The sequence below is a fragment of the Canis lupus genome, chromosome 5, assembly GCF_003254725.2.
Source record: "Canis lupus dingo isolate Sandy chromosome 5, ASM325472v2, whole genome shotgun sequence".
NCBI classification, from domain to species: Eukaryota; Metazoa; Chordata; class Mammalia; order Carnivora; family Canidae; genus Canis; species Canis lupus.
The window spans coordinates 5,810,320-5,833,991 of record NC_064247.1 but is presented as its reverse complement, the minus strand read 5'-3'; the positions used below and the strand labels follow the sequence as shown (position 1 = coordinate 5,833,991).

Sequence of the window (23,672 nt, the reverse complement as noted above, 5' to 3'; positions counted from 1 at the left end):
AAAGATTGGGGAGCGCTGCGGGCGAGAGGGTGCTGCAGGGAGCAGGCGAGGCACATGCCAGGCTCCCCTGTCCAGACCCGGGCCCACAGGACCTGGCCAGAGGCAAGTCGCTTTCTGGAGAAGATGACCTAATTAGGGGTGAGATTTGGGGTTAGTTCAGGAGTGGCCTGAAACTTTGACACCCCCTAGGTCCCTCTGTCCCATTCTATGTGCAGACTCTGCCCTGGCCTCCTGCCCCCAGGATCGGAGTCAGACAGCCTCTCAGGGGACACCCGGGGGCTCCCACTCCCATCCCCAGGCTCTGAGCGGTCCCCTCTTGCCTCTCCAGGTCCGGAACCTGCTTCTTAGGAGCCAGGCGTGACTGGGGATGCCCAGGAGAGAAGGGAGGGCACCAGAGGCAGTTGCCCAATGCCAAGGGCGGAGGGCTGGAGGCTCGAGGCTGAAAAAGATGAGGGGACATGCGAAGCAGGAAGGACCATCCCCAGGGAGATTCTGGAAGGCAGGTAGAAAAGCTGGGGCCAGGAAGAAAGAGAGATAAGAAGGAAATCAGAGAGAGAACGATGCAGGAAACCATTCCTGTCAAGGTCAGATCCTAAGAGGGTTAGTGCGGTGCTCACAGAGGCAGGTGAGGGATCAGAGGAGAAGCCCCCAGCTCTGAAGTCCTCCTCTTACAGACCTGGTGCTCCTCCTGGCTGAGCCAGAGGTTACCAACTCCTCAGCAACCCAGCATCCTCTTGCTTCGAGAAGACATTCCTGGTGGCTGCTACTGAGCCCGTGGGCTGTTCGCTGGCAGCGTCCCGAGGGTTGTAAAGTAGAATTTCAAGACACTTAAAAACATCCCTGCCTCTGTCTCTCTTTGGCAGCAATTCCCTCTCCTTCCCAGATCATAGCAAGAGCTGCCATTAAGTCCAACGTGGCACAAGCAACAGGCCGCAGGCCAGCCTCTGAGGGGCTAGGCTGACTTTCCAATCCCAGAGGGAACCCAGGACTCGGAAGGGCATCAGTAGGCACCTCGCTACGCCCTGTGCTCTTTCCCCTGAGAGGTCACTTCTGAAGGCAAACTGCCTGCGCAGAGCCCCAGCATCACTAGTGAGGACCCGCGCATCACAGGGACCTCCCATCCCACCGCCAGGTTGCCGTGAGACCTGGGGAGCAGGAATGGCCTTGTCAAGGTAGAAACACACCAGCGAGCTCCATCAGGAGCAAAGCTGTCCCCAGATTTCAAGAAAAAAGTGGCTTAGTAGTGGATGATTTGATTATTGCTTGTAGCCACACCAAATACCAAATAGGAGGTATTTTGGCCACATAGCCTATGACACATAGCCTGTGACCACATCGGGTGGCAACCAGAAGCAGAGCTTTTATAAGAGCGGAAAATCATCTTTAAGGATCTATACTTCCTCGACTCCACCGCTCATCGGAAAGCCAGTTCCGGCCTATAGGCCTTTGCCATCCCCGCAGGCACCTGAAGGTTCTAATTCCAGAGTCTGCCGTGGGGGACCCACCGCGCTTCCAATGAATGCCCTCAGGTGACTGCAGGCACAGCTCGGCCTGGCACACACGCTCCACCGTGTGCTGGTACATGCGTAACGAGCGGCTCTCTTAAAAGGGTTGGCGGTAGGGTCCTGATTTGTAGACTTTGCTGATTTCCAGGGTGTAAATACTTGCGCTATAGCCAATTTCAAGCTACCATGTGAAGACTCTGAACTCGGAGCTGGAAAGAGATGCTCCCAATTGGCTCTTGTAACTTGGACCCTCCCGAGAGACGTACGACACTGAAGTCCTCGGTCGCAGGGCCAGGACAGGAACCTAGATTCAGCCTCTGCCCACTGCCTCGCACCACGGCTCCCTGTCCTCTTAGCAGACACCAGCCCACGGGCGAGCCCCCCGCACCAGTGGCTTGGACCACAGCCAGAACGCAAGCAGGAAACAGAAAAGAAATAAACGCTTGTAGCCTGTCTTTCCTTCCTCTCCCCTTTGCAATCAAGTCCTTAAGAATGTGGTACGGCTGGAGGAAAGACCTGAGTGCCCGGCTCCTGGGGTTTGTGTTCTTTGAGGGGAAAGTGAAAGAGGCAAAGGAACGATTCTGGGAAATGTGGGCAGAGTCTTGGCAAATTTCAGAGGCCAAATAGGAGGTATTTTCGCCAGCTGGCCCTGGACGATTCTACGCAGGGCCTCAGAGACACTGTGGCGGTATCGGGATGGGGGAGGATTGCAGAGTGGTCAGGCTGGGACATAAGGAGACCAAGAGCAGGGCATGGTTCGTCTTTCCGTGGTTCATTCAGAGCCAGCATCAGAAAACCCCAGAAATCCGGTTTACGGGAAAACTGCATCAAAAAAACAAAAGAAGCATCTGATAAGATCCTCCAGAATTCTGGATGTTTAGAGACATCCTCTCGCGTGGAGTCAGGTTTCTAACTATTCAGGCCTCCGCTGGCTCTTGCTTACTCAGAGCTCCAGTTCATAGAGTCGTGGAATTGAAGAGTTCATTCTAGAAATAGGATAAACTTGAGGCCCAGAGAGGTAAGAAAATTTGCCCACGATGGCATGGCTATTGGATCAGCAGCAGTTAGAATTCAAATGTCCTAGGTCTAGGCAAGCCCTGGACCTTTATCGAGACCCCTAGATACTGTAATGCATTTGCTCTGAGTTCTCTTCTGCTTAAAATTATTGTTTAAAAAAAATGCATGGTTATAAAAGAAATGCCGCCACCCAAAGATGATCAGATAATGACCGGGAATCACTTCCACTTGCTTCCACCTAAACCAGTGGTTCTCAGCCTCACTGTATAATTAGCGGCTCCAGGAAAGCGGGTAAAAATCCCTATTAAGCGTGAAAAATCCTAATGGCCAGGTTGTCTCCCTACAGAATTAAATCCGAAAGTGGAGGTGGGGGGAGGTATTCTTTGAGGCTCCCCAGATGGTGCCAGTGTGTGCCCCAAGTCGAGGACCACCAGCCTGGAATATTCTCCTCTCGTGTCTTTGCATAGCTGGCTCCTCCCCGCGGGTCAGAGCAGCTCCGGGGTGCAGTCTTCATTGTCGTCTCCAGGACTGTCGGCCCTCACAGCACAGTTGGTGACTGAGTGAATGAATGAGTGGATTTGTGCTTACTTCTGAGTCTTCATGTGCATACATGCATACGTATAAATATGTGTATATACATATATGTGTGCAACAAAATTGTACATTTTTTAAAATACCTGCGACTTAAATTTTATTTTTCTTTATTATGTTTATTTTATAAATTTATTTTTTATTGGTGTTCAAAATTTGCCAACATATAGCGACTTAAATTTTAAAACACTAAAGTGTTTATCATTTTCAGTTCCCACTTCTTTCACTTGGCATTTGGGGAGCATTGTCTAAAACCATCACAGTGTTTTGTAGATGTGATTAGTAATGCGCTGTGCTCTCACGCCCTGGACTCCGGATGTAACCCAGGAGTACCCCCCCACCCCCACCCCCACCCCCCCCCACCCCCCCATCTCCTGATCCTTGCCCTCTGCCTCCCATCATCTGGCTAACTCTTCCCCGATGCCTCGGGGTTCACCTTCTCGTCTGTTCCTTACAGGCTCTCCTGCCTCAGACGAGGTTGGGCCCCTCGTGCCCCGACTCCCCTTCGACACCTGCATTTCCTGCCGCTGCCTCTAGGACGCGAGCTCCGTGATGCTCCCGGTGTATCCTGGTTTCCAGCGCACGCCCAAGACCTCGCCGAGTGCCCAGCATGTGCTGGGGGTAGCACATTATCACACTCCAGCGTGGTCCACACTGCTTTTAACCCATTTCCCGATGGTGGCACACTTGGGTTTTTCGTCACTCCCAATAATCCGCAGACACATAGCCTTGTGTACCTCTTCCTATGATTTAAGCCGCTAGATGCCTACAGTAAAAATAATCCCATAAAAGAGAATCTTGCTTTATCATGGACACTGTTTTCTCATAGGTTTTCCCCATTGATCTTCTGTACAACTTTGTTATTATCTTCATCTTAAGAGGAGAAAGCTAAGACTCAGAGGTTCCGTCGCTTGCCAAAGTCACAAGGAGGGCCACTGGAAGAGTCGGGATCGTAACCAGCCCTCCAGGGGACAGGAGTTGGCCGGCCAGTTATTGGGGAAAGCCCATGACCCGCGCTTGTGCGCATGGGTCTTTTCTGTCTTCCAGGGTTGTTGTGAGGATGGAGTGAGCAAATATGGGGCATCTGGGGGGCTCAGCTGGTTAAGTGTTCGACTCTTGATTTCAGCTCAGGTCATGATCTCAGGGTTGTGAGATCAAGCCCTGCACTCAGCACGGACTCTGCTTCTCTCTCTCTCTCTCTCAAATAAATAAGCAAATAAATATAAGTGTGTAACACACAGGTGTGTACTAGCTTTGCCCTCAACACCCCCATGTGGACCTTGGGCAAGCCTCAGTCTTCTCATCTGTAAGATGGGGAATAATAATATGAATTCAGCTTCACTGTAGAGAAAATGTGCAGCATCTCAGCTCTAGTGGACTCTTAATAAATGACAGCTTTGGGACGCCCGGGTGGCTCAGTAGTTGAGCATTTGCCTTTGGCCCAGGGCCTGATCTTGGAGACCCAAGATCGAGTCCCACATTGGGCTCCCAGCATGGAGCCTGCTTCTCCCTCTTCCTGTGTCTCTGCCTCTCTGTCATGAATAAATAAATAAAGCCAAATAAATAAATAAATAAATAACAGCTTTCTCTAGTGCCATCCTAATCTCTCTCGTGTCATAAACTTTTATGTCACATTTTCATTTTGCAAACGAAAACGTTTTCACTGACATTTTGTCAGCCCGGCCGTGATTGGGTGACCCAGGTATCTTAGTATCTCAGTGAAATGCCCTAAACATAAGGCCTATTAAAGAGCTCCTGGGGCCTGCCGAAGCCCCTCTCTGCCCTGAGCTGCGGAGGCCTTTCCACCGGCCGCTGTCACTTTGCCATCTGGAGGTGTATGGTGCCACCTCCTGGCCAGGGGCGCGCAGCGCTACCCTAGGACAGACCGCTGCTGTAGGGTCCCTTCCCTTCAGACCTCCTCTCTGGTCCGTTCAGTAATATCCCCTGTTTCTCCTCTCCTAGCCACATGCTGCCGCTTTCCCAGGGCCATTAAGACACGGTGAACAAGTCATCTCCTTCTGGAGCTTTTGGTTTCTCCCCCCTGCAAAATAACAGGGTAGGATCAGGAACCGGATCGTGGGTCCCCCTCACTGCCAAGCCTCTAGGATTCGGTGCCTGTGCAGGGGACGCAGAAGGGAGGGATGGGAGGAAGGCGAGCTACCTCTCCTCGGTTAAGTTCAAGGCTGGGAACAGAAAGCAAAGGCTGGAATCGAAGGAGCGAGGGATGATGAGGCTCAGGCACAGGGTAAAAGGCACAGGGGTGCGGGATGGGGGTGGGGGGTACAAACCACTCCCTCCTCCTTGCGCATCATCAGCAAAGCCATCACTTACCAGCAGGCCGCTACCGTCCAGCGGGAGCCTACAGTGGGCACTGTGCTCAGCGCTTCCCCTACTATCGCGTCACATAGCATTTCACACTATTGTCCTTCCAGTGACTCTTTAACATAGATAATAATTCCCATTATTTACAACTGGGGGAAAAAACAGGTTCAGAAAGGTTAAGAACTAGTTTTGGATACGATGGTGGGTAAATGGGAGAGCTGAGCTTGGCCAGGTCTGTGAGCCTTCAAAGCCACCCAACTTCACGCTGCACTTCCTGCCTTCAAACTCTCTTTCGTTCTTACCTACATTTATTTTTCTTTCATGCTTTCATCAGGGCATGTCCTTAAGAGGTGGTCACAGATGCAGGTTGTGATGTGGGGAATGGACAGAGCCGTCAAGAAAATTATGGTCCCTGCCACCGAAGCCAGCGTTGCTCGGGGTCCCAGGGGCCTGCTAATTAGTGAATTGCCTACTTTTTGCTTCATTGGGATTTCTGAAGTCCCTTCTGTGACCATGGAGACAGGCCTCTCCCTGTCTTCCTCCGCTCTTTGCTCTTTGGATACCAAGTGCAAAGATGCAGGTGCCCTCTGCGTCCCCCAAGGACACAGTCCAAGTGTGTGGTGCCTTCTCTGAGGCCCAGACTCAGACTCCCTAGCCCTCTGGTCCTGACAAGCAATCCCCTGATCTCCGTTCGACCTTCCTGGGGAGCTTTCTTTCAGGAACAGTGATGCCTGGACCTGAGGGTTGGGAGTGGCCCAGGGAAGAGCACTGAACTAACTAGAAAACAGAAGCCCTGGGCTCTGCCTCTTGTTTTCCCATCTGTAGCTCGGTGACCCCAACAAGTCATAGATAGGGTCTCTGAGCATGTTTCCCCCGCACTCCCAAAAATGAGAATGGCGGCACCTCCCCCCCACCCGCCTTGAAAGCTAATTTCCACCTCTAATTTTTTCTCTCCAATCCATCCTACACCGATACCAAAGCTACATTTCTAAAATATTCATTTCTTCATGTGTTTGCCCCCCAGAGACTTCTGTGGTCGACTGATGGAGTCAAGATTCAAACTCAGGGCTGACACCAAACCTCTGACTCCTGACCATGAATTGCTACTTGCCTCCACGCTACATGCCAGTACTGCCACCGTATAAACCAGCCTGTCACCTCCCAGAAGCCCCATGCAAATGTACATCCTGTTCTCCTGTTAGCCTGGGGCTAACCTGCCCACCCGCTCACCCACCTCTCTACACCTCCCCTCCGCCTGTGTCAAATCTCTTCCACGCATTAAGCCCACTCGAGTGCCATCCTGAAGAAGCCTTCCCCTACCTCTACCTCCCTCAGGACTTTTTTCATACTTCATTTGAGCACTGTATTTATTTAATTCATTTAATTGTTTTAATTTTAATACTAATGCATGAAATTTTGCATACAAGGGTGGGTTCCATGACCCCCATCCCAACCTCCAAAGAGTCCCTGAACCCTAATCAAAAGTGATTACCCAGAATGCCTTGAGAACTGAATCCCCTCCCCCCTCACCTCCCCCCCCCCCCCACACCCCAGCAAAGACCCCAGACCATGTACAAGAATGAGGATGTTTTCCTTGAGGGCACCTGTTCTGACTTTCAAACCAGCCAAAATTCCAGGGGGTTTTGATCCCTAGAGAACTGTTAGTCCCAGCCAGTTTGTCCCCTGCTGAGAACCCTGCTCCTGGGGGCCCAAGCTCATAGGCAGAGTAAGCCCTGCAGGCCCTCTGCAAAGGGAGGCAGTCTTTTAGGAATGCAAAACAGGCACATCCACAATCTCTCAGGCCCAGTACTGCAGGGCTGGGGGCCTCTGGAGCAGGATTCCAACAACTTCTGCAAAAGCCAGAGAAGGAAAGTGAAGAAGAGGATCCCACCAATGTTGGTATCGTCAGCAGTTATCCTAACACAGTGACCTGAAGGATATACTGTTACGTGAACAAAACTAGAATGTGTAAGACTGGAGGGATATAAATATGTATGTTTTGCTTATTTTTTCAAAGTGAAATGGTAGCGTGATGAAACTAATAAGAACAGTTACCTTTCTGTAAGAGGAAGGGAATAGGGAGGGCACAGAAATAGCAATGAATTTTCTATACTCCATCCTATGATTTTTGAAACCATATGAATTATTTGCATGATTAATCAAACAGTTAAATCAAAAAGGGAAACAATAAACCAGCTCTAATAATTGGAAATAAAAACGTGGAACAAAAGAACCTAACTCTATGCCAAGTATGTAGTCACAGAGGGAAGAACTACTCCAAGTAATTTTATTTTTTTTAATTTTTTTTGAAGATTTTCTTTATTTATTCATGAGAGAGACGCACAGAGAGAGAGGCAGAGACACAGGCAGAGGGAGAAGTAGGCTCCGTGCAGGGAGCCCAATGCGGGACTCGATCCTGGGTCTCCAGGATCACACCCTGGGCCAAAGGCAGGCGCCAAACCGCTGAGCCACCCAGGCTGCCCTCCAAGTAACTTTAAAACCATTTGTGGGGGTGCTTGGGTGGCTCAAGGTCTGCTTTAAGCTCAGGTCATGATCCTGGGGTCCCGGGATCTACAGGGAGCCTGCTTCTCCCTCTCCCTCTGCCTGCCACTCTGCCTACTTGGGCTCTCTCTCTCTGCCAAATAAATAAATAAAATATTTAAAAAAACAAACAAAAACAAAAACAAAAAACAAAAAAACAGGGCAGCCCGGGTGGCTCAGCAGTTTAGCCCCGCCTTCAGCCCGGGGCCTGATCCTGGAGACCCGGGATCGAGTCCCGCATCGGACTCCAGGCATGGAGCCTGCTTCTCCCTCTGCCTGTGTCTCTGCCTCTCTCTCTGTGTTTCTCATGGATAAATAAATAAAATTAAAAAAAAAAAAACAGTCTTTGACTGCATATCTGTGGCAGGACATATTATAAATAATTTTTTAATACCAATTAATTTTAAAACTAAAGTCAATAGTCTCATTGCCAACAGTCATGTCAATATCATATATGGAAACTACTATAAGCACGTGGCATCAGGCAAGAAAATCACTTTCCTCGAAATCAGCAGTCTTCCAACTCAGCTCTGGTGCATCAGAGTTGGTTTGAGGCCCTCGGGATCCTTTACAGCACCCGGAGAAACCATCCTTCCTTCCTCATTCCTGCATCCCCAGGCCCTGGCTCACAGTAGGCCGCCAGTGAGCATCTGTTGGGTTGAAGTCCCAGGCACCAGGATCCTACTCAAATTCCCCAACTCATAGCCTATCCAATAACCAGGAGGCCTTGGGCCTATTGCTTTTATCTGTTGGCTTCCCCTGGCCCCTGTCACAGCCCCCCTCCCCTCTGCTTTCTGTGTCCAGGAAGCCCCAGCCGTGGTCCACCCTGTGGACCAGTGTTTTCCCCTTCAGCTCCTCGGCTCCGAACCCATGCTCCCACCCTGTTTTGCCACGTCACTAGTCATTTGCTTTTTATAAAGGGATGCTTATGTCTACTACTTCATTTAATTCTCCCCTTCACCCTATTTCAAAGCTCAGTTTTACACATCATAAAAATTTCATCATACATGAAATTTAGCCGTCTGTCAAGGCCCCTCTGCTCATGAACGAGGTAACTTGTCAAACATCATTTGGATGGCTGTCGCTGCAAATCCACCACTAACCATATTGACTTGAGCAAATCCTTCATTCATTCATTCGCTGATTCAAAAACCACTTATTGGCCATGTGAGGCACCGTGTCGGTGCCAGAAACACAGAGGTAAGTGGAAAACGTAGACAGTGTTCTCCAGGGATAACGGAGGCTCCATGTCCCCATCTGTCAAAATGGGAATCATACCTGTCTCTACCTCCGATGAAAGACTACTGAGAGATCAAAATAAAACAACACATATATACATATATTTAGCATATATGTAGATATAGGAAGGTAGGCTGCACCAACAGGCTGGGCAGATGTTCAGGATACGCATGATATTTCCAGATGCTGACCTAGCAGATTACCCAGAGGCCCTGACTAAACGCTACCTCTTCCTAGAACGTGGTAAGTCCAGAGAGGTTTATGAAGCAATAGCCAAGGGCTAAGTAATGAGGGGTTTCTCCCAAAGCATAAGGCAGGACCAGTTGGCACATGTCAACTATCCTTGGGTTCAAGGTAAATGTCTGATGGACCTGGTGAGTCCTCTCAGATGGGGGGCCTATGGCAGGATGCTGACTTGATCAACTTTCAACACGTGGTCTTTCGAGACAGATCAGAGTTTGAATCCCAGCCCTGCTATTTCCTAGCAGGTAATTCTGGACAAGCTCCTTACCTGAGCTGCCTCAAGTGAAAAATAAATGTAAAAGTAGTACCTCATAGAATCATTGGGGAAATTAAAGAAGGTGATGTATATGAGCTCTTAGAACAAAACCTACAACATGGGAGGAACTCAATAAGTAGTCCCTGGCGTTAAATTTCTCCTGCCATAGCCCAGGTCTCTGGGTGTCTCACCAGCCTGACAGATGCCACCGTCTTGTACAACACCCCTGGCAGTCAAGGATGTATGGGCTGAAGATGCAGGAGTGACCCTCTCCAGTCCCTGGGCCCTCCAGCCCCGGTGCAGAGCTCCCTGTCTGCAGGGCTCGGCTCCAAGGAGTCCAGCTGGGTGCATCTGGCTGGGGAGATTAAATTATTTTTGAATTCCTAACTGAATGTTCTTTTAATGGAAACTCAATGACAGGCATTGAAATAGATTTCCTCCATAAGCCCTCCTCCCGCGGCGCCCCCCCACACGGCTCTGTGTTGCACTGTTCCCGATAACCTTTATTCCCTACCCCTGGACTTTTATCTCCCCAGTGACAAACAGCCCTTGCTGGACAGAAAGAGGAAATTCCAGTCATTGTTCTCAAACTTCTGGCTTCCAAAATAAAATGCTCTATCTCCCCTGTCAAGCTTTGATTGACATGCACTTCCTGGAATGGCAGACAACAACGGCCCAGGGGCGGGGTCAGGGGCTCATTTGCATCGTTTGCAGTCAGAGGTTTTCTAGATGGGGAAGGATCCCCCATGCTCCTCACCCAACCATCCTGTTGAGAAGCAGTGTCCCCTTTTGTGAAAATGGGACACTTCAAGGAAGGAACCACCTCAACTGTCCACACAGTCCACCAGGAGAGTTCTTCGCTGTCCTAGGGCCTGCCCATTAGCCATGGAAAGAGTCTACTCATCTCACTTCTTAGATTGGGCAGCTTCGAGAAGATCTTTTCCTTCTTCCCCTTCTCGCCTGTGGAGTATATGTTTAGACCACTTCCCAAATCTCAAGTCTGAATATTGGCACTTGAGTCGACTTAAGTCCTGGAGGATAAAGGTTGAGAGCCTCCAAATCAAAACCCCCACAGCAACAGAGCTAAAGTAGGCACTTTAAGGGGGCGGGGGTGGTTAGTGCCAAGCAAAACTCTGAATATGGTACAGCATCATGGGATGCAGTTTTTCTTGGAAGGAATAAGAAATACTGAATTGCTTTCGGAATGGATAGATAATTCAGCAAATACAACACTACGGCGCACCTGTGGCAAATACAATACTAACGTGGTCAGGTCCTGTTGTGAACAATATTACTTCATTGGAATAAAAACCCTGCCTTTAGCATTAGCATCAACTTTGAGGCAAGTTAGCCTTCTGGAACCTTCTATGTCCCATTTATTTTCTTTACTCACTGAGCTCCTATGCCTTTGGTCATCCCCTTTTTATAAACATCCAGGTTTTTTCTATGCTGCTTTCGGGTTCCAGCCACCCCTTGGGATTATTAAAAGGTACCTGTGGGCCCTCATTTCCTCAGGGCTTTATTGGATGTAAGTATATTAATGGTTGCTAAAGGTTCAATGGGAATTACATTAAGAAAGAGACTCCAGGTAGCAGAGTGCCTTAATCCCAACAAAGGAATATTTGAAGGTGCAGATTTCCACCGAGTAACCCAGAAAGAGATGCCAATAACAAAGATTCTGGTTGATCAGCAATCTTAACAATCAAAAGGAGTAGATTTCATAAGATCCTTTCACTTCCAGCAATCCCAGAGCATGCTGTTAACGAGCAGAACAGACCAGAAGGAATGTGTCCTGACTCCCCAGTTTATGAAGGGACTACAGAGTCATAAAACCTCATGACAGTGGGTCAGTAGAGAATTCTGGCTTCCTCGAGCTTGTCATACCTCATTTCCTCTAGCTTTGTCAATAGATCAATTTGCGGTGCAGGGACACTTAGAGGCACAGAGTCATCTCCCGTGTAGGCCAGTCATGTCCAATGTTATGGCCACTGACAAAGTGCACAACTCTTAGCCCATCAGACTCCTTACTAGGTGAGGTCAGAAGGACCCGACCATGTGGATGAATCTGAACAAACTCGTCCCCACGCCTGGGAACACAGAACCTTCCTTAGTGAAAACTACTGCAGCTGCCATCTTATGTGCCAAGACACCCTGGAGTGATTTGATGGAGTGACAAGGGCTAAGGCATGTCTGTAACGACAAGGTCAGTTCCCCCAGGGTAAGCTGGTGTTGAGACACCATATGGTCACATTTGCTATCTTCCTACCCCTTCTACTTCACCCCGGAGAAAGTCTATCCTCAGCAAGGGAGTTGTCACCTGATGGTCTCTTACAATTAATGTGCAATAACTGACACTTTTGGAAAGCTCATGCACAGCTTCAGAGATTTAATATATTAATCAACACACTGACAACATTTTGATTCCTAAGCAGCTTTGAGTCCCATTCCTTCCAGAATAGATTCAAAATAATGTAGGTGAAGAACTGAAAAGAGACATTCATGGTAAAACCCTTCTCTAAAGATCAGTCCTTCCCTTTTGAGGAAGATGTGGTGTTGGGCCTCAGAGAAAGGCATACCTTGCGTTTTCCTCTCTGTGGGGCCACAGACCATCCCTTTCCTTCCCACACTGCTCCTTTAGAAACAGCATTTCGGTTATAAACTCAAGGCAGAAAAACACAAGATACTTTCTTTTTCAGAAGCACTGGCAGTACTGGCCCTGCTAAACTGACATTACACCTTTAACTCTTGGCTGCCTTCCTGGAAGATCGGGACATATTCTTTTAACTAATTTGTAGCTCCTTATCCCGCCTAACACAAATTGGAAGAAATATCACCACCATTTCCAAATCAAGCATTCTTTCCTCAGGAAGTGTTCATTGAGATGTTAGAGTGGTGATTTAGCCCCTGTCTAAATGTAACCACGTGACATTAATTGGGCCAAAACCCAACTCTGAGCTGTAGGGTCTGGATGTGCCATAAAAGCAGGTTGAGCTCACTGTTCCTCTCCACATCACATATGTAGAGATGCAGAGTCCATGGCCTGAGCCTTCCCTTGCTATTCAGGAGATACAGCATGACCTAGACTAAGATAAAGCTCCAACAACCAGAACTGGAGAAGCTCCGGGCCTTACAGATGTTCTTGGAGTACCAGTCTTTTCTTATCGTCTCTAATTAGTTCATCTCCTCCAACCAAATGACCTCCAAGGGAGTCCATTTTTCCCTTGATAAAAGCCAGTGTTACAACAAAAGTGCCTTATTTATCATCAATATAATCAAAATGGGAACATGGTTTTTCCCTGACCCTATCTGAAGCTCATAACATCTTCAAGGAGACTTGTAGGATCTCATTTGGCCTGTTGTGAAATTTTGATGATTTTGTCTGTTTCTATCAACACTGCATGATTTGAAATAATCATATTCAAGATTCCAAGTCAACTCCTATGGCTTCCATACTGCCATTTCCTATGAGAATATTGCATGTTCCGATGCAGTTGCCTTGTAGAGCTATGTGTCTTGTAAGATGGTGGCTGTTGGGTTCAGGGGCATGGTCCTGATAGACATTGAAGGCTCTTGTCCTAATTTCATACCCTCAAACTGTCGATTGCTTCCTAATAGTTCTAGTCACTAGGTATCTTCACGACTTTGCTTTACTCCTGTTGAAAAGCCACTGTCACATTTTGGTGTCATCTGTTTCATTGACTTCTGACAAGATGAAGTTGGGATTGTCATAGCCTCTCTTTAGCCTGGCTCTGGCATCTTTCTCATTATAAAGGCATAAGGCACAATGAGGGGTCTCCACCTCCACAGTCTTGCTAAAGTTATGGAAATCCACTCGGTATTTCCCTTCCTTAGTCTTGGATACTATGGGAGCAAAACGGTAGCCCCAGAGCACCTCTTCCGGGACATAGGACGTCCGGACTTGGCAGGTAGCACTAGTTGATTCCACTGTACCATCTAGAAACACCACTAATTCAAAGTCTTGCTGGAGAAGGGTCTCTGCTGCCATGTGGAAGAAGGGGCTGTTTTGATCAATGACATGGTAAATTGTCAATGGGGAGATGAAGAATAAGTTTTCATTCCCTGCATCAACTACAAAGTTGATATTTGTCTGGTCCAGAATAATGGTCTCTCCTTCAGGAGTGACTGTGGTCTTCAGGAGTTTTCCATATATGTGACTCCCAATAAGGAGGCTCTTCCTAAGATTAGCCACTCGGATTAGGAGACAAAGCTTCCCGCCCCGCTTGCTGATCACTGCGTTCTTGCTGAATGTGATGGTCTTGGCACGTTTTTTGGGTCTGGAGATCTTGGCTAAAATGGCGCCGCACATGAAAGAATTGATGATGACCCCAATTATAGACTGGGAGATCAGGAGGAAAATGGCAGTGCCACATTGTTCTGTCACACACCTGAATCCGTACCCAATGGTCACCTGGGTTTCCAGAGAAAACAGAAAAGCTGAGGTCAGGCCATTGATGTTCTCCACACAAGGGGTGTGGTTGACAGAAGGATGGAACTCGGGGAGATCTTTGTGAATGTACGCCACAGCGTACCACAGGAGACCAAAGAGGAACCAGCTCCCCAAGAAGGTTGTAATGAAGATGGTCATTTTGTATCTCCATTTGAGGTCAAGCACAGTTGTCCAGATGTCCACAAAGAATATAAACCTTGATTGTGCCTCCACATTGCCAAACTCTATGTTGCACCTTCCGTCTTTGGAGACCAGCCTTGCTCTTTGCCGAGAATGCCCAAAAAAGTGAGCAATGAACCATTTCCGAAGGTGTTTGAACATTCTTTCTGTCAACGCTCTGATCTGAAACACATCAAAAACAAAACAAAGTTTTGTTTATACCCACAGCGGACGAGGTGACTCACGTAGAGCTAACTGTATCTGAAAGACCATTCAAAACAATCTGAATTGCTGGTCATTCAGGAAAGCTGACAGTGTATTCTGGATACCACAACACTATTTTCAATAGAAACTTTCCACCAGATGACCATATTGCTTAAACATAAAAAGGAAAAATAATTACAGAGAGATAGAGATGGAACAAGCTTAAGAGGGCATGTATTCAAATGTTTCCTGACCATAGTCAGTGGCACAGACACTTAAAAATGTTTGTGATAACCAATTATGACCTGTGCTATGATTCATTTGATATTGTTCTTTAACTCTCCTTTTCCTTTAATAAATTTAGCTTGCGCTAAGCAAAAATATCTGTGAAACAGAAGCTGGAAGTACTATTTCTGTTTTTCATGATATATAAAAATAAATAGCTATAAAAAAGGTTCACCAATATACTACCTAAAGCTTCCTCTTTACTGCTATTATCACTCAATAACAAAAGAAATCTTGGCTCTGGAGCACCTGGGTGGCTCAGTGGTTGAGCATCTGCCTTTGTTTGGTTCAGGTCCTGATCCTGGGGTCCTGGGATCGAGTCCCGCATCAGGCTCACCACAGGAAGCCTGCTTCTCCCTCTGCCTATGTCTCTGCCTCTCTCTGTGTGTCTCTCATCCATAAATAAATAAATAAAATCTTTTTAAAAAACCTTGGCCCAATTCAATTTTCTCATTTATCCAATGAAGGGACTGAGATTCAGAAAATTTTAATGACATAGTCAAAGTCACGTACCAACTAGAGGCAGGATAACAACCAAAAATATAAAACATAACGTTCCCTGCTTCCAGTCCAGAGGAACTTCTAACATGCTGCATCTCAGCTATTAAATTTTATATTCTCAAGTCAGTTTTGCCTGAAACATTTTAAGACAAGTATTGGTCAACTTCCTTTTTTTTTTTTTTAATGCTTGAGACTATTTAGAACAGAGTTCCTCAATACAATTTGGTCAAGTCCTACCATATGACAGAAGTTTGCTTGGTGGAGCTACAAGCCTATTTCCTTTCTCTCTCCATGGTATGCCAAGATTCCTGAAAGGAATAGTATGGTGATCACCACTAATAGCTCACACTTCCTTCCCTGCTTCTAAGCTGAAGGACTGGGAAGCTCTGATTTAAATAATACTGCATAAAGGTAGAACCACGCTTTATTCACTCCTCTATCCCAGCTGCTAGCACAGTCTATGGGCGCTTTTACTAGTTATTCAATGAACATAAGATGGAATAATTCGTGAACAAAGTGAGCTCTTCAAGATACTATCTAATCAGTGGTTTCTTGTTGATGATATTATTGTGACTTCCAGTTTACATCAAAAAAAGTGAAGGGATTTTCCCCTAAACAGCCAACAACGATGAAACCCACTGTCATCAACACTAGACTACCTCCTCCCCGAGACGTGCCCTCCCCCACTCCAAGGTGTGCCCACCATGGTGAGCAATGTCTTCGTGGTATTTTTAATTAAATGCAAATATGTTTCTAAAATAGATTTCAAAATCCCCCTTCAAAAAGGTGTTTATTCATACAAACCAGGAAGCGAAACCAACTTAGTGATAAATTTTAAACAAAAGTCCTATCCCGCAGTGTTTTGTTCACAGCCTTCAACTAGGTGAAAACACAAGAAGCCAACACCAGGTAGAAGTCATGAAGGGAAAAACCACAGGTATGGTGATTTGAAATGTTGAGGACGAGCGCTAAAGATACAAGGAAAGAAAATGCTACCAGGAGAGCAAACAGCAGTGCACACACTCAGAGGGCCCTGCCCACAGCCCACCCAACCCTCATTGACCTCAAGTCCCCAAAGAGTCTTAGGGGTTGGTCCCAGGTGAGGACCACTGAAGAAGAATCTGCCCCCCACTCTCCCCCAACCCCTGGCTCTCTCCCTTCTCTGCACACACATAGCTTCTCCTGCTTCACATTCACTGGGGGCTTCCTCCCTTTCTTGGGCTCATCAAAGCTCACATTGCTTTCTTTTTTTTTTAATTTAAATTCAATTGGCCAACATATAGTGCTTATTCCATCACATGCTCTCCTTAGTGCCTGCCACCCAGTTAGCTCACACTGTTTTAAAAGCTTTTCATAGAGTGGTTGTCACCTAAGATAATAAGTTCTCAAGCTAACATTTATCAGGCGAATCCACATTCTCTTTGTCACCTATTATATTTCCAGTGATGGCTCCTGAAACACAACTTCTGAGTTTTTCTTCCTCATGCCTTTTCTCTTCTAGTCTCTCTTAAGTTCGTTTCATTTTTGAAGATAAAGAATATTTCTATAGGGTGAAGAAGTAGCCTCTGATTTATCTCTTGGATAAATTTGGGTCTCCATGCCTGCATTACTAGTCAAATATCCACCTGGCCTTGCAAAGAGCTAAAACAAAAGCAATCAGCTTATAATGCTTTCCCCAGACCTTCTGCACTTACCAACATCCTAAGCATATTCCGACCCGATGTATCCATGCCTGGGGAATGCAAGGAAGTGGCCTTGGGAATTGGTCTCTGTCTGCAGGCTGATTTCTTTTAGACTCGGCCCTAATTTATTTTAGGCTTTGGTCAGTGGACTGATGCTAATTTGTATTAACTTAAAAATGCTTAATTTGATAGTGGAGTTGGGTGGTTTAAACCAAGGCAATTGGTTGTTCTCAGACCAAGCCCCAAGCCAAGTATGTATTTTTTTTTTCAAACCTCACATGGCTTGAATACCGTCATGCTAAGACATGACAACCCCCCCAGCTAAGGTCTCTGGGCACCAGGCATGGATTGAGTTCCAGCATTTTCCTCCTCTCCTTTGCCACGCTCTATATAGCTCTCTTGCTGTTTCTCATAGGTCATGCCTATTAGCTTTGCAGCAGAAAGAATCAGTTATCATCAATCTCTGAGCTTGTTCTCTGAAACCTGCTGAGATCCTGAGATTTCCAAGTGTTCACAAAGATGCAGGTGAATATATAGACTTAGATCAGTACATATTTGTAAGATGAAAGCAAGATCACACCAGGAAGAAACGAGATACCAGACCACTCTCTCTGTACAATAGTCTCTGTTATGTAAGAAACTCAGATCTAAAAGCAATCTTTATTGTTGGATTTATTCTATAAAATCTGGCATTTACCGGACGTGCTTTTCACATGCACCGGGTTAGCCAATGCTGTTGACTTGTTTATTCAAAGAGTGAGAAGAATTATACCTAGAGAACATAAGAATGTGGGATACATCCATCCCTTGCCCAAACCCATCATTCACCTGGCAGACCCATTATAATCTGCACAGAGCCTACTTTGCTTAGACAATGATCTAATCTAACCACAGACAGAGCCAATGTGTATTTTTTGTACTATGGGGCGGTCAGAGATTGGCCGTGGTATCTGGGTTGTGTAACAGGTACAGCTTTTAGGTTACTTTCTATTGAAATCAGTAAATCTTAATAGCAAGCAAAGGGCTGGACATTAGCTAATATTTACCGAGGTACTCTTAGCGGTCTGGCAAAGCAAGTGAATTGTATTATTGCCATTTTTTTTCTTCAGTGCTCCAGTATGCTTGTTCTGTAAAGAGTCCGTTCTCAGAAAATAGACTTTCTGTAAACTTTCCAAACATCGAGTGTATGCTTATTGTGTATGATTTCAACAACAAATACAATCTGCTGCCATTCTCAAGGGGCTCATGTCAAATGGGGAAGTGAGCTCAGGAAATCAGCAAGTACAATGTGGCGTGGTGTGTATGTGCCCAAAGGAACACCTTTGCTAAAATATCTCTATCAGATGGGTATCCGACCTCTGCGCATACTTCAACTGACAGAAAGCTCGTTGCCTTTTGGCATTTGTTAATATATTTTTCTATCATTATTCAACAGCATTGTGTTGCTACTAGTACATGTGCCAGGTACTGCGCTAGGTATTGGAGAAGCAATTTTTACCAAATGGACACAGTCCTTGTCATGGCCAAGAAGCTTCCAGTCAAGGGTGGGGGTGGGAGATGCAAGGATGAGAAACCGTGGGAGTGTTCTGGGGAACACTGTATCTGAGGGGCAGAGAGGTATGCTATCAAGGGCAGGCCTGAGGATGGTGTTGGACTCCCATGTAGTAGGAACTATAAGTATTTGTTGAGTGATGACAAAGAAACTCATCAACCCATGCATAAAAGCAATGAGTTTGTCATCACGTATGTGGGTCCCCCTCTAATCGCAATGTTTTAGAAGAGACACACCTGTGTGTGTAGTACTAAGCAACTGCACCGTAATTGTGTGTGAACCAGGCAGGAGCAGCAGAAGAGCATATGAGGGGCTGAAAGAGGTGCTGAGTGACTAGATAACAGGGTGCTGGGGGGCTCAGTGACACGCTAAGCTGGAAAAGCAAGCAATGGCCAACGCACTCATTGGTGGAACGCCACGTGAGATATTTTCATTATAGACCTAGAGAATGGACCGGTATGAAGAACACTGGTCTAGCTCTGCTTCAGGGACAATTCGTTATAATCCTAATTAAGTCTGAAGTCTCTTCTGCTTATGAGCCCTTCAAATTCCTGAAAATAAACATGTTTTCCTCCTGGATCTTCTTTTGGCCAAAAAAAACAAACAAACAAACAAACAAAAAAAACCCCACACACTTCATTTGAAAACTGCATTCATTTGAATGCAACTCCCACATCTATCAAAACTCTCTTCATTTTAAGCGGAGCACCCATGGAGTGTACCTATTGACGATATTGAAAGAATCAATACAGAGGTGGTGCATTTGCAGGTGTCCACCTGAGAACAAGCCAATCTGGATTTGGGGCTTCCTACAGCACTTATCACAATGTCTCCTGCCTGGTGCCAGCATGCTAGGTAGCCACAGTATCCAAGGGAGTAGAGCAAAATGACTTTGCTTTTGCTGCCTCTTATTTGGAATCACAAAGGCCCTTATTTCTCTTCAGAGAGGAGAAAACATTTACTCCAGTCTACTTTTTCATCAAACCTCTCACCATCTTTACTCCTTTTGGGACATTTCTGAGAGTTGAGATTTCATGTTAGAGGTAGAACCTATTGGGTTTGGGTCCCGAGAAAAGTCAAATGATTTTTTGTTGTTCTTTTGCAACAGGGGTGGAGGAGAAATTCAAGTTTCTGTGAAAATTTACTGCTTTGTGTAAGCCAATAGTCAACTGAATCAACAAATATTGCTGAGGACCTGCTGTAGCAAGGCATTGAAGGGGATTCTGGGTCATGGTCTCAGCCTACTTCACTGACTTAATCAAGCAAACACTCAATTTATTGAACATTTACTATATATCAGGTGTTGTGCTAGGAAACAGAAAGAGTTAAGAACTGCAGCCCCTGCTCCCAAGTTCCTCACAGATAAGAAGTGACTGGATTATTGCGATGTGGCAGGTTTGCTGCCACCCTAAAACAATTGACGATGGGGTTTCAAGCAGCCATCAAAGAGGAGATCCAGTAGGTTGGGTGTCAATCTTATACTCTTCAACACACAACTTTGCTAAGGTGTGTTGCACCTAACTGCTACCACAGAGCACTTCCTGTTTTCTATGAAAATTATCTCAAGCTATTGTAGGATAGCCACCCACTGGATTTGCAAATACTCAAGACCCTGATGAGCACTGAGTCATCTTAGCTCCCGACTACCCTTTCCTACCCAGAACCTGTTGGAGACAGAGGGCTGCTTCTGTCTAGTTCTGTTGGGTAATTCTGGGAGGAGTTACTGCTCATGTCTTTAACAGTATGAGGCAGCTCACTGGAGGTCAACATGGGCTCTTCTTAAACAGATCTCGGCAAGGCCAGTAGAAAGCATTTTTCCTGGTCTCATGGCACGTAAAAGGGCATCTGAGCCTCAAGACTGCCTGGCTAGATTTAGGAATGCATTTCAGAAACAACTCACCTTTCCTTTCGGGTAAGGGTTTCCCGGATCCAGTCCACCGCGAAACCACAAGTCTACTTGTGTCCAGGGTGGGAATACAACACAGGCCTTGCTCGGTACCTGGCTCCTTCCAAAGAAAAGAGGGTAGGAACAAGAACCAGGGAACCACAAGGTCCAAGGGTGTTGGTGCTCTCATAAAGGACACGGTGTTCTGTAGACTTCTCTGGAACCAGCTGGTCCAGGGGCATTATCTGAATGACTGCAGAGGTGTGCCAGGCATAGAGATTAAGAGAGGATGGGAGGACCTGGTTCAGGATGTTGATGGCACAGTGGCAGAGTGGCAGGTGGAAGGAAGGCCAGTTTGGGTCAGCAGAGACATGGATCTACCCCAGCTCTGTCACTTAATGACCAGGTGACCTGAGAAAGCCACCTAGTCTTTCTGAGCCTCCGTGTCCTCACCTGTGAACTGGCTGTTAAAATATGTTTTCAAAGACTGCCGTGTGTTTTCAAAGCAGTCACATAGGTGATTGCACACAAGTTCCTAGAACATAGTGATTAGACAATAAATAGTCAACACTGTTATTACTAGTCCACAAATTTAAATGTGTGCAACAGTTTACTCAGGTGTCACTGACCCAAGCCATTTGGAGTCTATACTGTGTGGAGTTCAATGGGCTACACTGGAGACAGCAGCCGGGTGAAGGCAAAGGCTTCGAGGAAAGTGACAAATGTTCCACCAGGGCATCAGTGCCTGTGAGCTGTACCGGCTCCTGAGCCCATCCCTGCACATGGACCCAAAGACCCGGGAAAGGTGAACATGTTTTTATCAAGGATTTGCCTATAACAAAGGCAGAGCCTTATCTTGCAGAGGTGGAAAAAGGATAGAGGGAAGAAGAATTATTCTTAACAAATCTGCCCAGAGCTGTGGTACCTGGGGTGACACTGTCCTTCTCTCACCATAGATACTGACACTTGATCATATTACTGAATATATAGCTGCAAAGGAGACGAGCAGCTCCAACATCTGGGGTCTTGGCGCTGCCAGGGGCTGTCCTGGGTCTCACAACTACAGCTCTTTTTCTAAACATGAATAGTTTCACAGAACATCAACCTCAGACGAAGCCATTCTGTAATCATGTCTGAACACAGACAATAACCTGAACATTGTCCAAACCACAAAAAATGACCAAAAATCCCCCTATCACGACTATTAGAAGTGATCACTGCTTCTTTACCAATAATGACTTGAGCTGTACACCAGCCCTGTCCCCTTATAGATGGTAAGATTTACTGACATAGTCACTCCTAAAATCACTGAGTTACTGACATCTAACCCAAAGCAAAGTATTGCTTCCTTAAATCTTCCCCCAAATCACCTAAACAAGCCCAAATCCTATTTAAGTGTTTCTAACACTCAGTGAGGCTGCCCGCAATTCTTCACAGCATGTGTTCTCACTAGCCTCAAAAAGCCAACTTGTTCAAGTACAGGGGATGTTCCTGGGGCTCTTCGGCTGGAAGGTTTTGATGCCACTAAGACAGAAGAACACACAGAAGAAAAGGCGTAGCTAAGAAGTCATAAAGCCATTTCATGGACCATCTGTTCGCTTTGCACATTTGTTTGCTTTTGTATCCGGATGTGAAGAATCAAGGAAATGACCAAATTTAAATACAAAAACAAGTTATTAAAAAGAGTTAAAATTTTCAGATGCAGGGTTTAAGCTCTATCTAGATGACTTACTTACCATGACCAGTGGTCATCCTGACAGCATTATATTCGCGCCACAAAGACCTATATTTCTACATGGCACCTGGATTGGATCCTAGCAGGAAGCATCAAGGGGTGTGACGTTCCCACTAATTCAGTCAGCCTGGGAGCTAGTGAAGCTGGACCCAAGCAAGACATCTTCAGGGTCTTTCTTCCCAGCCTCTGGTGACAGCGTGCACTTGCTGTGGAATCAGAAACCGACACTTTGGAAGCTGGATGCTTATTCTGTGTGTGTGTGTTCGTTATTGTTTCCTTACTTGTCTCCATAATGGTTCCTTAAGGTACTTAGGAAATGCTAGCGTGTCTCAGCTACATGGAGAAGGACTTCACCTCTGCTTGGTTCACAGTTTTGAAGAGAAAACAACACACTCCTGGGGGCTGTGAGGAGCGGTGACAGCAGAGAAAAGTACTAGAAGACAGGAGAAACTCACAGCCACACAGGTGGATCCACCTGGTTTCTATTACAAAGGTTTTTAAATAATTCTTCTCTTCTAAACTTCAGGGAGTTCAGCTCTTTACCAAGAAGGCATTGCTCCATTGGGTCTGAGTGGACTGAGCCACAGCTAACAGCAGAAGTCAAGGTAAAGCGAAGATGCACAGCTCACGCTGAGTGAAGAGAAAGTCTAGGGCTGAGAAACACCTCCCGAGATTGGGAAATGGCTATGAAGACTCCACAGAGGGCTTAGAACCCTGCTCACAGCTTCAGGAGACGCCTCGCACTCTCCTGCACCCTGTGTGAACAGCACCCTCTAGAGTACAATGCATATGGTGCCCCATTAGAGCTGTGAATTTTTGGGGTCCCGAAAGCCTCTGATGTTGGCCCAGGCACAAGAGTAAAATCTTCTATGTATATTATAGTGTTTGATTCTTATAATAAACCTAGGAGTTGGGGGAACTTAGGTTCAGTGAAGCTAAGCAATTCTCAAGCTCACAAAAGCAAAAAAGGCCAAAGAGCAAAGATTAGAAGAATCTAGATTTGCCTGACTGAGAATCCCCTGTTTTTAAGCCCTGTGGTACTGAACAATATGCGGGGAGAAGGGGAAGGCCAACATTTTTCCTGCACCCTCTTACTATGCACCAGAAATGGTGATTTTCAACTTATGTCCTCGCCTAGTGCAGAGATCACATAGCACAGAGGAGCCATCAGGAGATAAAACCTTTTTTGAAGATAGGAAACCTGAAAGGATAAGGCAGGTTCGGATTGGTGCATAGGGGGTGGGTTTCCAAGGACAAGGAAAAGCATGGGCAAGAGCATGAGAAAAGGGAAGAGAGGCAGAGACTATGTGCAAGGCCGCGGGGTCGCCATGGAGAGGGTCTAGGGTCAACTGGATTGGATCCGAGGGTGCAGGCTGGAGGAGGCTACAGCCCCGATGTCGCAAGAAGAGCTTCATGATGCCAGGCAGAGATCAGAAAGTGTCATGAAGCCGAAGTAATTAGGACACAACTGCAGAAACAGCTAAAGA

At 46.5% G+C, this 23,672-nt stretch overlaps 1 protein-coding gene across 1 annotated transcript in view; it reads right to left on the bottom strand.

The window, feature by feature from the left end:
• Positions 1-12,085: 12,085 nt before the first annotated feature.
• The window catches only part of KCNJ1 (potassium inwardly rectifying channel subfamily J member 1), a 30,839-nt gene continuing 19,252 nt past the window's right edge, over positions 12,086-23,672 (bottom strand). Inside the window, exon 3 of the mRNA XM_025464930.3 lies at positions 12,086-14,524. Within this exon, the coding sequence (XP_025320715.1) occupies positions 13,385-14,503 (1,119 nt within the window). The 5' untranslated portion in view covers positions 14,504-14,524 and the 3' untranslated portion in view covers positions 12,086-13,384. The remainder of the gene's footprint in view (positions 14,525-23,672) is intronic.